The following is a 14567-nucleotide window of genomic DNA, read 5'->3' on the forward strand; positions in this document are numbered from 1 at the left end:
CACCCCCCCACCCCACTCCAACCACCACTACTCGTCCGCACTCCTATTTGTTTTCACCCAGCCTGCATACCCTAAAGTAGCCTTGAAGAGTCAAACCTCCAATTTCCTTAAGCATGAGATTCCCTTCATGAAAAAAAAGAGATCTGTTTCAAGGTTTGCCTGTCTAGCAGTTCTTCACTAAAGCATCTTAAATTGCACCATATGCAGTGAGTGTGATATGTTCCTTTTGCCTTGATGATTATGTCTGTTGTATCAAAGGTACTAGCAAAGATGGATATGATTTCTAAACTTGTAAGATATCTTTAAGTGCATGATTGGACTATAACTCCTGGTGAACAAAATAGTGTTTTTTGTAGAACACTACTTTGGCCGTTCCATTTTTTTATATATATATATATATATATATATACATATATTAAATTGTAGCTGCAGAAGAAATTTTATAGGAATGACGTCACATAAAAGTTCAAAATTTGATTGCCTCAACATTGTACAAGTTATATAGAATAGTATTGTTAGTTGAATAGTGTCAAACATTAATGTCCCAGAAAAGGAATTAGTGTCATATGAATTTGAATCAAGATTAGTAAAAATAATGGTAATAATGGGATGTAAAGCTCATAGTTAGATTACTGTTTTTTTTGGGTATTTATGTTCACGTGTATTTGGTTTGCGTTGTCTAAATTCATGTTATTAAACTCTCTGTTTTTCAGGAGCGCTTTGTTAAACGCAGACAATATCTTGTGGGTCCCAATTCGTCAACTTTAAAGGTTAGTGGATTGGGTTCTGCACCATTCTCTGGAAATCCCAATTGGCTAGGAGAGCATTCTATGCACATTGTTATGCAGGACTGAGACAAGAACAATTGACCAAAGACCATTCTCTAGACCAAAGACCATTTTGTCAAGGAGTATTTTCTTATTTCTTTGTTTAGACCAGCATGAGCTGGAAAGCATTTGTACTGTGTTTGCTTACCTGTCAGGATGATTTATTTATTCATAGTGGATGGCCCAACTTCCAAGAGGAAGATTTTCCCAGAATATTCATCTTGAATCAATAATGACAAATTTGTGAAATTGAACTTCTAGAGAGTAGCTTATTGTGTGTGGGTAATGATTTTGTTGCTCCTTTACATTAGTTGTTAATCATGGGTATTGTCTAGTAAACTGATGACCCTTGACTAGAGCCACATGAGGTTTAGTTCTACCTCCTCCCTGTGCCAGCACGACTCATCCATACAAATTAGCTATAGAAATGTTGAGATATAGATCGCTTAAATGTTGATGAATATCTGACACATCTTGCTGAGTTATTATTACCTTCTGCCATAGAGCTTGATATATATCACTTTGGATGTAGGCCCTGGAAATTTTGACCGGCTGCTATATCCTTGTCCAGGTATACTTGCTGTACATGTAAACTGCAAATTTAGTGCGTTTTTCTTTTCTTCCTTTATGTTGTTTTTGCCTTATCATTGAATCTTTAAGTACATGATATAAATATTCTTGCTAAATTGGGAACAAACCTTAATCTTGCCTAAAATTGAGTAGGGAAACACAGTTGCTGCTATGGGTTCCTTTAAAGGTCTAAAGCAAGCGAGGAGGGTTATAGAGGACTGCATATTGAACAAGATGCATCCGCTACATCATATCAAGGTAAATGAGCAAGTGCATGATAATTAAAAATGAATTTCATTGGGTATTTGGCTATTTATTATGCTCTGGCTAAAAGATCTGATAATTTACTTTTGCTGACGTACCCCTTCGACCTCAGATCCTCATGCTGAAGAGAGAGCTTGCAAAAAATCCAGCTCTGGCTAGTGAGAACTGGGACAGATTTCTTCCGCAATTTAAGAAGTAAGGCATCCTTTCAAATGGTGTTGAGTCAGATTAATTTTTTAATCTGCAGTGCCAATTTCAAAGCTTGAATATTATTTTTTTGTCTTTGTACATTCAGGAAGAACGTTAAACAGAAGAAAGTTCAGAGCAAAGAAAAGAAACCATATACGCCTTTCCCACCTCCTCAGCCACCTAGCAAGGTGAGATTTTTTGGTTGTAGAGTATCTTTTTTATAAATTTTGGTTCTAGAGTATCAATCTTTGTCCATTTATTTTGTGCTCTTTCTCTTCTTTATCTCTATTTTATCGGTAGAGTTTTAAACATAATAAAACCCTCGGCATTACACTCAAGTACTGTGTAATTGTTATTAGGCAATTATTGGCATGGTGCTGTAATTAGTTATTCCGTTGAATCCTGCTTCTTTGCTTGCTTTTATCTCACTGGTGTTCACTAGATTTTGTGGTTTATTTATTAGTATCTTCAAATGTCTATTGTCTCATCTTCTTTTGCATCTATTAAGATATATCCTCTGTTAATTTAATACAACGTTTATAACTTTTTTGGTTGTAGATTGATCAACAACTGGAAAGTGGTGAATACTTCTTAAGTGACAAGAAGAAGATGGCAAAGCAGTGGGAAGAGAAGCAAGTCAAACAGGCTGAGAAGGTTGCTGAAAACAAGAAAAAACGAGAAGAAGCTTTTGTTCCACCTGAGGTTTGTATTCACATAATCTCATCAGGGCATATTTATTTCGCAGTCCATATGTGTATTTCCTATTGAACATTGTTTGCTGGCACTTCTGCAGGAACCAAAAACACATAACCAAGATGTGTCCAACGTGGATAAAGATGATGTCACTGCTATGGCATCGTCATTGAAGGTATTTCCATGATGCTTTTAATCTATACTGCACCCTTCTGTATTTGGACTTTGATTCTTGGATTGCTAATGCTTATGATGCATTCATATTGGTCTTGCTGCAGAGAAAAGCAAAGGAGTTCAGGAAGCAAAAATCAATTGATAAGATCAACGCTGAGGAATTTATTGCAGGTCCTAGCAAATCATCTAAAAAGAAATCGAAGAGCTCTAGATAAGTAGTAGTCTCATGGGAAAAGATTGTTATTGGCCATTGGCGATTATGATTGCTGAAGAAAATCTGTAAAAATTGCTGTCTTGTCACTGTTGTATCTTCCATTCAGCAGCCATATTGATGTTAAAATTCTAGAGGACCTTCCCTTCCATGCCATCAGCACGACGATCAGCTAGTCCTTGTATCTGGCATTTTTGGAAACGGGGAAAACACTCTTTTTTCCCCCTTTAGTTGTGATGATGGGCGAAGTCCATAGTGTTGTTGCTTTGTGTACCATACTGATTGATCGCGTTTGCTTTGTGTCACAAGTAATCTAAACAGACTGATCAATTAGAGTATTTATTTCGTGTTTAATCATCATCTCATTTTGTGTAGTTTATGTGGAAGTGTGTGGACTTCTATACTTGCAACATAAGAAAGGAAGTGAGAAGAAAAATTATTTTTTTTCTGGGTTTTCCTCGAATCATACTAAAACTGTTATATGAGTGAATACTTATAGTAACCTGAAAAATAAAGCAAAATAACCTACTACGTGCAAAACGTTGGTGAAATCCATACGATATACATTACAATTCTCACTTGTATGATACAAAATTAAAACAAAGGATCAAACGAAAGCTCGAAAATAGATTGAAGTTCATCCCAGTTGCCATGTTCTAACCACTCATTAAAGTCCAGAGGAGTACTGGAATTTGATGTTACAGCACCAACAGTTGTACTTTCAGATGATGTTCCTGAGCTTTGTTGGCTTACAAACTGGTGCTTATTTTCTGTTATAGTATTAGTATATGTATTCTGCTTAACAACAGAAGTAGTGCTAAAACTGATGTAAATCTGGGAACTATTTGGAGAAGATTCAATTCTACTATTGCTGCATATTTTGGAGCTTAAAACATCCATATTCATCACTGAATTGTTTCTTTGTTTTTTTGCCACTTCTTTCCAATCTGGTATTGGTTTCTTATATGAAACATTTCGTTTCAAGATACGGCAAAGAGTCCATGTTTCCTGCATTATTATAAACAAAAAAAAAATCATGTTAGAATTCTGGTTTCCACTTTAATCCATGAGAATTATTTCAACGGTAAATAAAATCTTATAGTTTAAACTTTTACATGAGGCGTGCAGCCATGCAGGTCATACATTTCAACATAGCATCAAAACATAGGAGATATATAAGTAAATAAATCGTGTCATTTCAAATAGCTTAAACTACAGTATGAGACGTTTACGCCATTAACCAATATGGTATGTATCAGAAGGGGTGCTATTTTAAGTCTCACCCCAGTGCTTTGGGCTTGGGACTTCCATGTTACAAGTCTCAAGTTCGAAATTTCTTGTCAGCGAAAGCAAGGGGTTTTCATTCTGGGTCGAGCTTGTCACACCAGGCTTGCCTGGTGTAGATTACCTCTCCTGTGTGGTTTGCGATCTATGTGGGGTTTTTACCCTATGCACACCCAAAAGGTAGCGACTGCGGGTTTTTACCTCTCCGTTCTATTTCTATCATTCATTTTGTACCACAAATTTTAAAAATATTTCTTCCTTTTTTTCTTAAATTCCGTGCTGAGTCAAAATACCTTAGATAAAATAGAACGGAGGGAGTATTTAACATGGTCACACAGTTTAACAAGTTTGACTCTAATATAGTGGTAAACCGTTAGAAAAGTACTTTTTGGCAAAGGCAAAAGAAAAAACTTTGCATGTCGTTCCAATGCAAAAAATCATGCAACACTACAACTATATGACATCAATTATTTTTCAGCCATACAAATATATCATGACACGCTAAACGTCACAAAAGTACGATTTCAAAAATTTCGTATCATATCAAACTATTCATGCTGAACAAAATGAGAAGGATCGAAATGAAATGAAATGATTCTTACATCTTGTTGAGGTATGGTGTTAGCATGAAGATGTTTGGTTGATTTATCATTTTCAACAGGAAGACGAAACTCATGCATCTGCCACTCGGTTTTCGTTCCTTTTCCGGCGCTACCACGGTAATAAACCAGTGATTTTTTCAGGCCAATGCATTTGCCAGAAGAATAAATTGGTCTATCAATACCAGTAGCCTTCCAAAATCCAGAACCACCAGTTACTCTATTAGGTCTTAAGCTGTTTTTGTATTTTCTGCCTCTTTTGCAGAAAAAATACCATTCCTTCTCTCCATTGTTGTTACTGCCTTCTGAAATATATCAAATACAATAGAATAATGATATCACTAATCACTATGATTATTAGCGGTAATTAACACTCTTTGTATATGTCCCTAAAGCCCTTTAGCGATATTGGTTCTAAACACACTTAACTAATGCCGGTAAAGACTGTAACAGTACTCTTTATTAATGTCAATATTTAATGCCGCTAAAAGCTGTTTTTGTTGTAGTGAATCTAGTCATAGTTGTGGTGTCGCGTTCGAAGTATTGATTTTTTAGGTCACTTACGATTTTTTCTTCTAGTAATGAGATTTTAATTTGTTTTATACGCAAGAGATTTGAAAAAAAAAGGTTATTTTCTTATATTCGGTTTATTATAAGTAACCAAGAGATCTTAGCTTCCACGTCATGTTATAAGGACATAAAATAATTAGTATGTGTGCTTCAAAATAGTTTAAACTTTGATTAGATGATATTGACGAGTCCCAAACCTAAAGGTAAAAAATATGAAAAAACTTATAAATCAAAACGGTAAAATCGCTGGTGATGCAGCGATTTAGGTGGTGCCGTTAAGGTAAATTGTTGCAGTAGCAGCAATTTGTAAAATTTATTTTTTTAGTTTTTTTTAACAAATCGTCGCTGCCAAGGCAGAGATTTGGTAAATGATTTTTTTTAAAAAAAATTATAAATCGCTGCCTTGGCAGCGATTTTAGTTTATTTTTTAAATTTTTTTTTGAAGTAAATCGCTGCCTTGACAGCGATTTTAATTAATTTTATTTTTTTAAAATTTTAAAGTAAATTAACAAGTCAAATTTGTGCAAAAAAAATTCACATGCATGTTAATATTTATGTCTGGATGTGAAATGTGAATTTGGAAGTTTGACAATGTAAATTTTTTTGGCTAATTATAATTTATTTACGACAAAAAATAAAAAAATAAATTAATAGGTGAAATCGCTGCTCAAGGCAGCGATTTACAATTTTTTTTAAAAAAATCATTTAACAAAGGCAACAATTTGTTAAAAATTTTTTTTTACAAATCGCTGCTACTGCAGCGATTTTCCTTAACACCACCCTCCTAAATCGCTACATCACCAGCGATTTTACCGTTTTAATTAAAAAATTTTTTTATATATCCTTTTGAAATTTTTGTCAATATTATTTACCTATTAGGCTTGGGACTCTGATATTGACACATATTTCAACATTCCATATCAGAGCAAACAATTATCCAGAATACGAGTTTCACAATCATTTGTTGATTAAAAATAAATATAATCATGTGAAAAAAAATCAGGATCACACGTGCATATCGAGTGGATGAAAATAACACAATCAAGTATTTAATAAAGCATGCCACGAGCAAAATATTAGCATCGATCACTAGTCTTTGTCTAGCTTTTTACACTCTTTTTTTCTTTATTCTTTTGATCACGTTTTTTTCCTTCTTATTAAGCTCAAGAAGTAATTAAATAGTTTGCAAGGCTATATGAAAAACAAAGTTTTAGCTAATTTCCATGTTCTCGAAATACATATATATACATGGAGTATATAAATATATAAATTGAGTATATATCTAATAATATAATTTGCATTTCATTCGAGGTAGAGACGTCTTTGCTATGATTTAACAACCAAATAAACATAACGACTCAACCTTTTTAGTCATATACAAAATTAAAAATTAGCCTTTTGAAGATCTTTACATGCAAGTCTCCATATATACCACTACTAAAAAGTTACTATTTTCCCATGGAAAAAAAACAGTCAAAATAATTATTTTCGCAGATATTTTGATTGAATAGGTGTAAAGAAAAAATAATAATATTTTCATACGGAAAAAATAGGAAGTTTCTCACTTTTTATGAGTGAGAATTTATTTTTCATCATACGTTTTCCCAATGAGTTACGTTATTTTGATGAGAAATGAGTGAAACAGTTAAGCATAAATTTCTCAATTGATTCGAAGGGGAAGTAAAAAAACCTTTATTTCTATAGTTATAATCTTAAACAAATTGATCTAACAAGAACGTGAGTTTTTTTTTTTTTGTTAATTGTTATACACTTATAATATATATTATATATATAATTAATTCCATATATCTCTTCTTTTAATTTGTCTCTACTATTTAATTAGTGTTACTACAAATTTTTATAACTAATTGAATGAAGTATTTTTCGCCAAACATCAGAAAATAAGTTAATTATGTCATAACATATATCGAACATCTATGCATATTTAGATCTCTTTTCATTAATAAAACCCTTTATTATTGATAATACACTTATAATAATGTGAGAGAAATGAAATAAAACTGGTCGAGTTTAAGTTATATACACAATCAAAAACGAAATCAAAATGAAAGTAAGAGAGAGTTAAGTAGACATACTTGGTAGATCCCAAGGATCATATTTATAAATATCGATCTGCTTTATAATTTCTAAACCAATCGTTTTTTTCTCAATTTTTCTGCGTAGATAAAACCCTACAAGCTCTTCATCAGTGGGATGAAATCGAAAACCTGGAAGTACAACATCATCCTCATCCTCATCCTCATCCTCGTAGTAATTATTTGTTACTATGCTACTTATTTTTTCCACTTCCATTATTAATTCTGAAAAAAAAAGATTATAAAGTAGTGGTAATTAATTAAGTCTCTTTGTTAGCCTAGGGTTATATATATATATATATATATATATATAATTTTATACTTATTAAGACTTTGTTCCTTAATTTGGTCAAAGTCATTAGGATTAATTGACTTTGTTGATTAAAACATCTTTGAATGGACGTAGTCTTGTAAATTACCCCTTGACTTAAAATACAGGAAAACTCAAATATTATTGAAAGGATCCACAATTATTATTTATTTATAAATAAATTATAAAACTTATATAAGAGGTATAAAGACTTTTTTTTTCCTTATCAGTATTAGAAAATATCATTCATATATAAATGTGAAAGGAATCCTTCTAATTAATATTTTAGTTTTTATCCCCTAAACAAGACCCCTCACCAAGACAGTAAACAAATTTTAAAAGTGAATACAAGAAAGAAGTAAAGGGGATTTAAATATATATAATGATAATATAATTTTTTAACGAAGAAATATTAATTGGGCAAAGATGGAACTCAATTGTTGTGTTTGAATTTACGATGGTAGATAGAATCTGTTTTTGTTTTTCGTTCGAAATTTACGAATCGATTATATAGTCCTCTAATTATTTAATTTGGATTGAGACAAAATTAATTCTAGATCAATATTTTATACATATGTGACTAGGTTTTAAAGTTTGATCCATGTATTATAACACATATTTTCTTGCCCAACACTTAAATTTATTTTCCATTTTTATTGTTCCCAAACACTTATTCAACTCTTAAAACATTAAAACAATATCCTCATTTGAGCATTTTAATTATTTAAATAACATCTAAAAGAGTAAAAGATTTGTGGGTCGAAGGATCGAAATGTTACATGATTTTATTGCTATATTAAGTAAATTTAAAACTCCACCCTAAATGCATGAGACATTTTTATACATCGATTACATATCGTTTATATATATATATATATATATATATATATATATATATATCCTCGATTATTTTGATTTAAGTAGTTGAATAATTATGTCCATTTATCAATTCATCATAATATAATTAAGGAAAAGGATAAATATATCTCCCGAACTATCATAAATGGTATGCATCTATCATACTTTAGGGACATTGTGCCAGTGGCGGAGCCACATAACCCCTTCGACGGTAAATTATATTATTTTTTATATGATTAAATAATTTTTAGGTATATAGTAGATGTCCAACCTCTTTCGGCTATTTCGTGTGTCTATTTCTTCATATTTTGAACCCTCTTATCGAAAATTCTGGCTCCGCCTCTTATTGGTGCTTCTGCCGTCCAAAAACTAAAATATATATACCCTTTATACTAAGAACTAACATACATACACGTGCCACAATTTTATCCATCGACTCGACATCGCATCGATAAATAAAATTATATCACATATCTCTACTTAGTCTTCCGTTAAAATGAATGACATATATACTCTAATTTTTTAACGAGGATCACCAGTTCTAAATTCAGTGGAAGGTCATTCAATATATTTATCTTTGGTGGAAATTTAACCTAATCTCAACTATTGTAATATTTTTGGAGTTGGAGTCATCTTGAATTTTCATTACATAAGGGCAAATTATATATAGAAACTTCTTTAATTTATTTGTGGAGGAGACTAATAACAGCCGCAATTATTGAAAAGTATATGTAGATAAATTCATACAAAATCTAATATTATTGCTTTAATTAGTTTGTCAAGTAAGGATGGAATGGAAAAGGAAGGGAAAAATAAGAGATATTTATGGGCGGTAATTACAGTTTAAGTTGTTATGGGCTATTTTATTTATATAATTTGCGTGTATTTTTATAATAAAACTATTTTTCCTTTATATTTATATAGATTGGTTAGTATCAATTGATTTATATTTAATTTTTGTATTAATTTAAAATAACGAATTTATATAAACACAATTAACTGAACTTTAAACGATTATACAAATTACATTATACATAAGTTATGCAAATTTCGAAAACTACACTATTACAGCTGTAACTTTTTAAATTAGTCTAGAAATTAGTGGCGAATGGTTATTAATTTAAAATTGTAGCTATGTTAACTAATTAAGTAATATATAAATTATGATTGTTTCGCGGGGGTGGAGGTGGGGTTGGGATTACATAGGTCGCTTTGCTTTAGTTTTTCATTCAAAAAAACTAAATCAATTATGTCGGTTTAGTAAATCTAAAACCAAATCACATCACATAAAATCGAATTTTTCAGTTTCGACTTTAGTCGATTCTTTAGATTTTTTTTTGTTTTTCATTTCTTTTGGTTTTTACACATCACATCACATAAACTGCTTCTAACATTTACATTCCTTTTGCTAATGTTTATTAACTCGACTTCCTAAACTTATTGAAGTATATTGTATTTACTCTTTACTTATGGATTTCTACGCATGTCTATATTTTATTTAATTTTTGAAAGTATACAAAAAGTATTTTCAAATTTAGAAATTTCTATGAAATAATTAATAATATGAGTTAAAACATTATGGACAGTTGAAACTTATCAAAATAATTTTTAAAAAGTTGAGATTTAAAATAAATCTAATATTTTCTAAAAATTACAAAAATAATAAATTTATTCAAGGTGAAGAACTAATTAGAAGTTCATTACTCTACTCTTCACTTCTCTTTATTTTTTAGCTCTCCATTTATGTATCTAGGTATTTATATTTATTGGTAATAGATATTTAGGGTAAAAAAGTTACATTCACAAGTACAAATTGTTGGGTTTAGTAAGTGTGAATGAGAAAAGAAAAGAGAGAATATGAAAAGTGAGGGAACTATTTTGGAGGAAAAATGAAAAGTCATTTGCAAAGTGCAAATGAAAAGTCATTTCTCCCATATCGGCAAAAGAAAGGGAAATTGTTGTACTTATATAAGGAAACACTTCCATTACTTTTAGCTAAGAAGAAAATTCCCCCTCGCGCCGTCGTCGCTTTTCGGCTTCGGCTTCGTCAAATGATGTGATTGATAAAGTTTTTGAACAAAATTTATTTAATCAGTTTTTGTTAAATCAAATAAATCCTGTTAATATTATCTCTTATAAATTTGCGGGTAACGGTAACATTGTGAAAAGTTGTTACTTTTTTCAAAAATTCGTTACTTTTCGAAAAGCCGTTATTTTCTTAACAAACACATTTTTTCGAAAAGTTGTTATTTTTTTCAAAAGACACAACTTTCTGGATGAAATGGGTCAGAACAGACACGTTTCTTGCTGAAAATGGCTATAAAAGGAAGTCAATTTTCATTTTTTCAAACACTGAATTTTCCTGCTCTGCATAAATTTTCTCTCAAATAAATCAAAGTGTCGATCGACTGAGTCTGTGTGACTTCTTCCTGTTCTGAAGTTCGCTGAAGTTAAAGAAATTTGAGGTACCGCTATTTCTTTAACAGGATTAATCCGTTTTATCTTGGGAGAAATTAATCCATAACCTCGGGTACAGTGAGGGGATTAAATTTCTTAAGGACACACAGTAGTTTCTGTGGACTCGGATTACTTCTTATATTTTATTTACTTTCTGTTTCATCTTATTCTGTTTCTGTCGTTTTAGGCTAACCTTATAATACAGGTTGAATAACACAAATAAAATGATGGGTAAACTAATTTTATAACGACCTTATTCCGTCGTTAGGAAAAAGTCAATGAAGAATGAATTGGGGGCGGAAACTCTTTCGTAATAACTTGAAAATTTTCAACCTAGTTTTGATTTTGGACAAAATCGAAGTCATTAAATTGTAGGAAAATCTAGTAATGAATGAGAGATCTAGTTATGAATTTGATTATATGAGTGGATAGCTAAGACGATAAGGAATACGTACAGCTTTACGAAATTAAATTTGGGCCAGTACTTATCCAGAAAATGATCTTAGCGTTTCCGATATTGGTATGATATATGTTCGTAATTGCTTCGTTATAATGCATGTACTTATGCTAATGTTGCATTATTGATCACCCTAATCTTAAATGATGATAAATGAATGGCATGAATCACCTCTTGTTGTATGATCTTGATGATGTATTTGTGATTGTGATTGTGATTGTCATTGTGGTGTGTAATTGCCACGTTCCGGCACAACTATGAGATTAGTTGTCATGCACGTTTCGGTATAAAAATGGGATCAGATTGTCACGTTCCGACAAGCTACAATTTGAGTTTGGATTCAATGAGAGGACCATTGAATTGGATTCCTTGAGAGTTTTCTTTTCTTTAAGTCCACTCTTTTCGAACTCAGACTATTTTTAAGGTGTTGTTTAGTTTTGATAACTTGTTCTTAGACTTGTCGTTAGTAGAGTTTTGGTACAATGACTTTCAGGTTCTAGTGGTTTATTTCCGCATTCGTGTTAGTTCATTTGTTTAGTTTCTTAATAAATAATTTAGTTATTTAAAACTCCTTTTGTATCTTTAAATGTCTGATTTTTTTTGTTAGGTTGCTTCGTTGGGTTGTAGTAATGGTTCTTTTCCCGGAGGGTTAGCGTAGGTGTCAATTACAGCGGTTTGGGTCGTGACAGATTTTATTTGACTGCATAACTTAAATTGTTAAAAGTATTTCAACACATTTTTATTAAAGTGAAAATTTATCATCATATCATATCATATTATAAGTGAGAATGTGCTTAGTCTAAAGTTAGATTCCGAAAATACCTTTCACCTTTTTTATTATTGTTATCATATTATTATTATAATTATTAATATTAATTAATTATCATTCTATAAGTGTAAAACCATTAAAATTAAATGACTTTTTAACTTTTCAAGAAATAACTATACCTGCATGTGTCTCTCCTCCATTACTATCACCATTATACTCTTTTAAGTAATATCACATTTGTCCACTTTTATTTGTCATGTTTCGTCTTTCGAAAGTTAATTTGATTAATTTTTAAAATTAAATTAGATTACATTAATTTAATATTTTTTTAAAAAGATTAGATATTCAAAAACTATAGGAAAAATATTATAAATTGCAACTTTTTTGCATATCAATATGATAAAAATACACATTGTAAAATATTGATAAAAGTTTTTATAATTGCAATCTAAAAAAGGAAACCATGACAATTAATTTTAAAAGGAGGAAATATAATTTTCACAATAAATTATAATTCTAAATATGAAATCAAATTGAGAGACAATTATTATAATTAATAATAATCTTTTTAAAGAAACTAACATATACTTTCAACAATACATATTTATTTTTTATTAATCCGATGCATATATACAAGGGTCTGTTTGAAGGATTTAGAACTAATATGACACGGTATGATCCCCATATATCATATACTTGGAAATTTATTAATAAACTAGTGAATTTGACCGCGCTACGCGCGGGTTTAATATTTTCGGTAAAATTTTACTTTATTTAGCAAAATTTATCATTACAATTGTTTTTTTATTTCTACAAAATTATTATTTGAATTATAACTATAAAATTTTCCGAGTATATACATATTCACATACATAACTTTTCTTATTTTTATTTTTAATAATTTTTTCTATTTTAGAAGGTCATGAATATTTCATCCAGCAAACATAGAAAAGGTGAATTTCCAATATTAAAAAAATATACTTTTTGTAAGTTTTTGTGATATAAACAAAAAGAATAAATGGACATTTTATTTTTAGTTGTATCAAATAAAATTTCAAATTTACTTAATTTTATATAGGTGCTTGTTTAATTATTATTTTTCTCTATAATTATAACAACCTAGTATCCATTTATTGCTTCAATGCATAAATAAATACAAGTAAATAAGAATTTTTCACAAATATTTTCGTAAGCATTCAAAATAGAATTCTTAGTCGTCCACCACGATATTGCTCCATCTCTCATATTATTTTTTCACTATTACGTTTTATAAAAAATAAAATACAAAAAGAGATGACCATGAGTGTATTTACTGATTTGCAAAAAGAAAATCACACTTAATGAAGTTATCTTGCTTAGTTGATAAATCTTTTCTTTCTAAATATGTTGTTGCTGATAATATTACATTTTCATATAATTTGTAGTGAAAAGAGTAAATTGACCATGGAAGAAAATTTTAATTTACAATGAACCAGTTAGATGAGTAATAATTCCAATCAATAACGAAAAGTCAGTAACTTCGTATTCTTAGTAACATCATATATCTATGTGATCTACAATAAGAAATTTAAACGACAATCACATTTTCTTTATTCACGGACAATTAATTATTACGTAATTACAATTTATAAACCTTAATATTATACTATACAGATTTAGATTTAGAGAGAGACATATTGGATAGAATTAGAACTTAACTTCCTAAAACAAAAATAAAATCTTTTAAAAATTAAATAACATTGATAATAATAAATAATAATAAGTTAAAAATTACCATATATACATACGTTAAAAAGCTTAAGAATAATAAGGATATTACCATATTATATCAAAAACTTTATGGTAATATCCTTAACATATATACATACGTTAAAAATTAATCAAGAATGGATAAAATAAACTCTTAGCTTACCTCTTTTGCTCTTCATATAAAAAGCTTCATAATAATTATCCTGTTTAAAAGGATGCTAACATATATACATCAAAAATAAAGATCATGGATGGATAAAATAATAGGAAGAAGATGAAAGAGAGAGAGAGAAAAAACTACATGAAACCCTCCAAAAAGGTATAAGAAGATATGAAAAAAATACTTACATGAAACTCCAAGGAAAATGTCTAAGAAGGTATGAATAAATAAGGAAATGAATTGTCTAATTGATTACATGTGATTAAGAATTTAAAAAAAAAAACTGACAATACGTGGGTTGCTGGAAAAAATGTGTGATAATGCACATTA

The 14567-nt window shown here is 30.0% G+C and overlaps 2 protein-coding genes across 2 annotated transcripts in view; one reads left to right on the forward strand and one right to left on the reverse strand.

Moving 5' to 3' along the window:
• Positions 1-3293, forward strand: part of LOC107011954 (KRR1 small subunit processome component) — an 8145-nt gene extending 4852 nt beyond the window's left edge. The window contains exons 5-12 of the mRNA XM_015211647.2: positions 714-770; positions 1360-1398; positions 1551-1655; positions 1774-1856; positions 1957-2038; positions 2409-2552; positions 2644-2718; positions 2822-3293. Of these exons, the coding sequence (XP_015067133.1) occupies positions 714-770; positions 1360-1398; positions 1551-1655; positions 1774-1856; positions 1957-2038; positions 2409-2552; positions 2644-2718; positions 2822-2932 (696 nt within the window). The 3' untranslated portion in view covers positions 2933-3293. The remainder of the gene's footprint in view (positions 1-713; positions 771-1359; positions 1399-1550; positions 1656-1773; positions 1857-1956; positions 2039-2408; positions 2553-2643; positions 2719-2821) is intronic.
• Positions 3294-3470: 177 nt separating this feature from the next.
• Positions 3471-7698, reverse strand: LOC107010782 (transcription factor JUNGBRUNNEN 1-like). Its single transcript, XM_015210060.2, has 3 exons — positions 7478-7698; positions 4815-5116; positions 3471-3936 (listed from the first exon to the last, which is right to left on the reverse strand). Exons 1-3 carry the CDS (start codon positions 7692-7694, stop codon positions 3523-3525), a joined length of 933 nt encoding a protein of 310 aa, XP_015065546.1. The 5' UTR covers positions 7695-7698; the 3' UTR covers positions 3471-3522.
• Positions 7699-14567: the final 6869 nt, after the last annotated feature.

Source organism: Solanum pennellii, chromosome 2, assembly GCF_001406875.1.
Source record: "Solanum pennellii chromosome 2, SPENNV200".
In the NCBI taxonomy this organism is placed as follows: Eukaryota; Viridiplantae; Streptophyta; class Magnoliopsida; order Solanales; family Solanaceae; genus Solanum; species Solanum pennellii.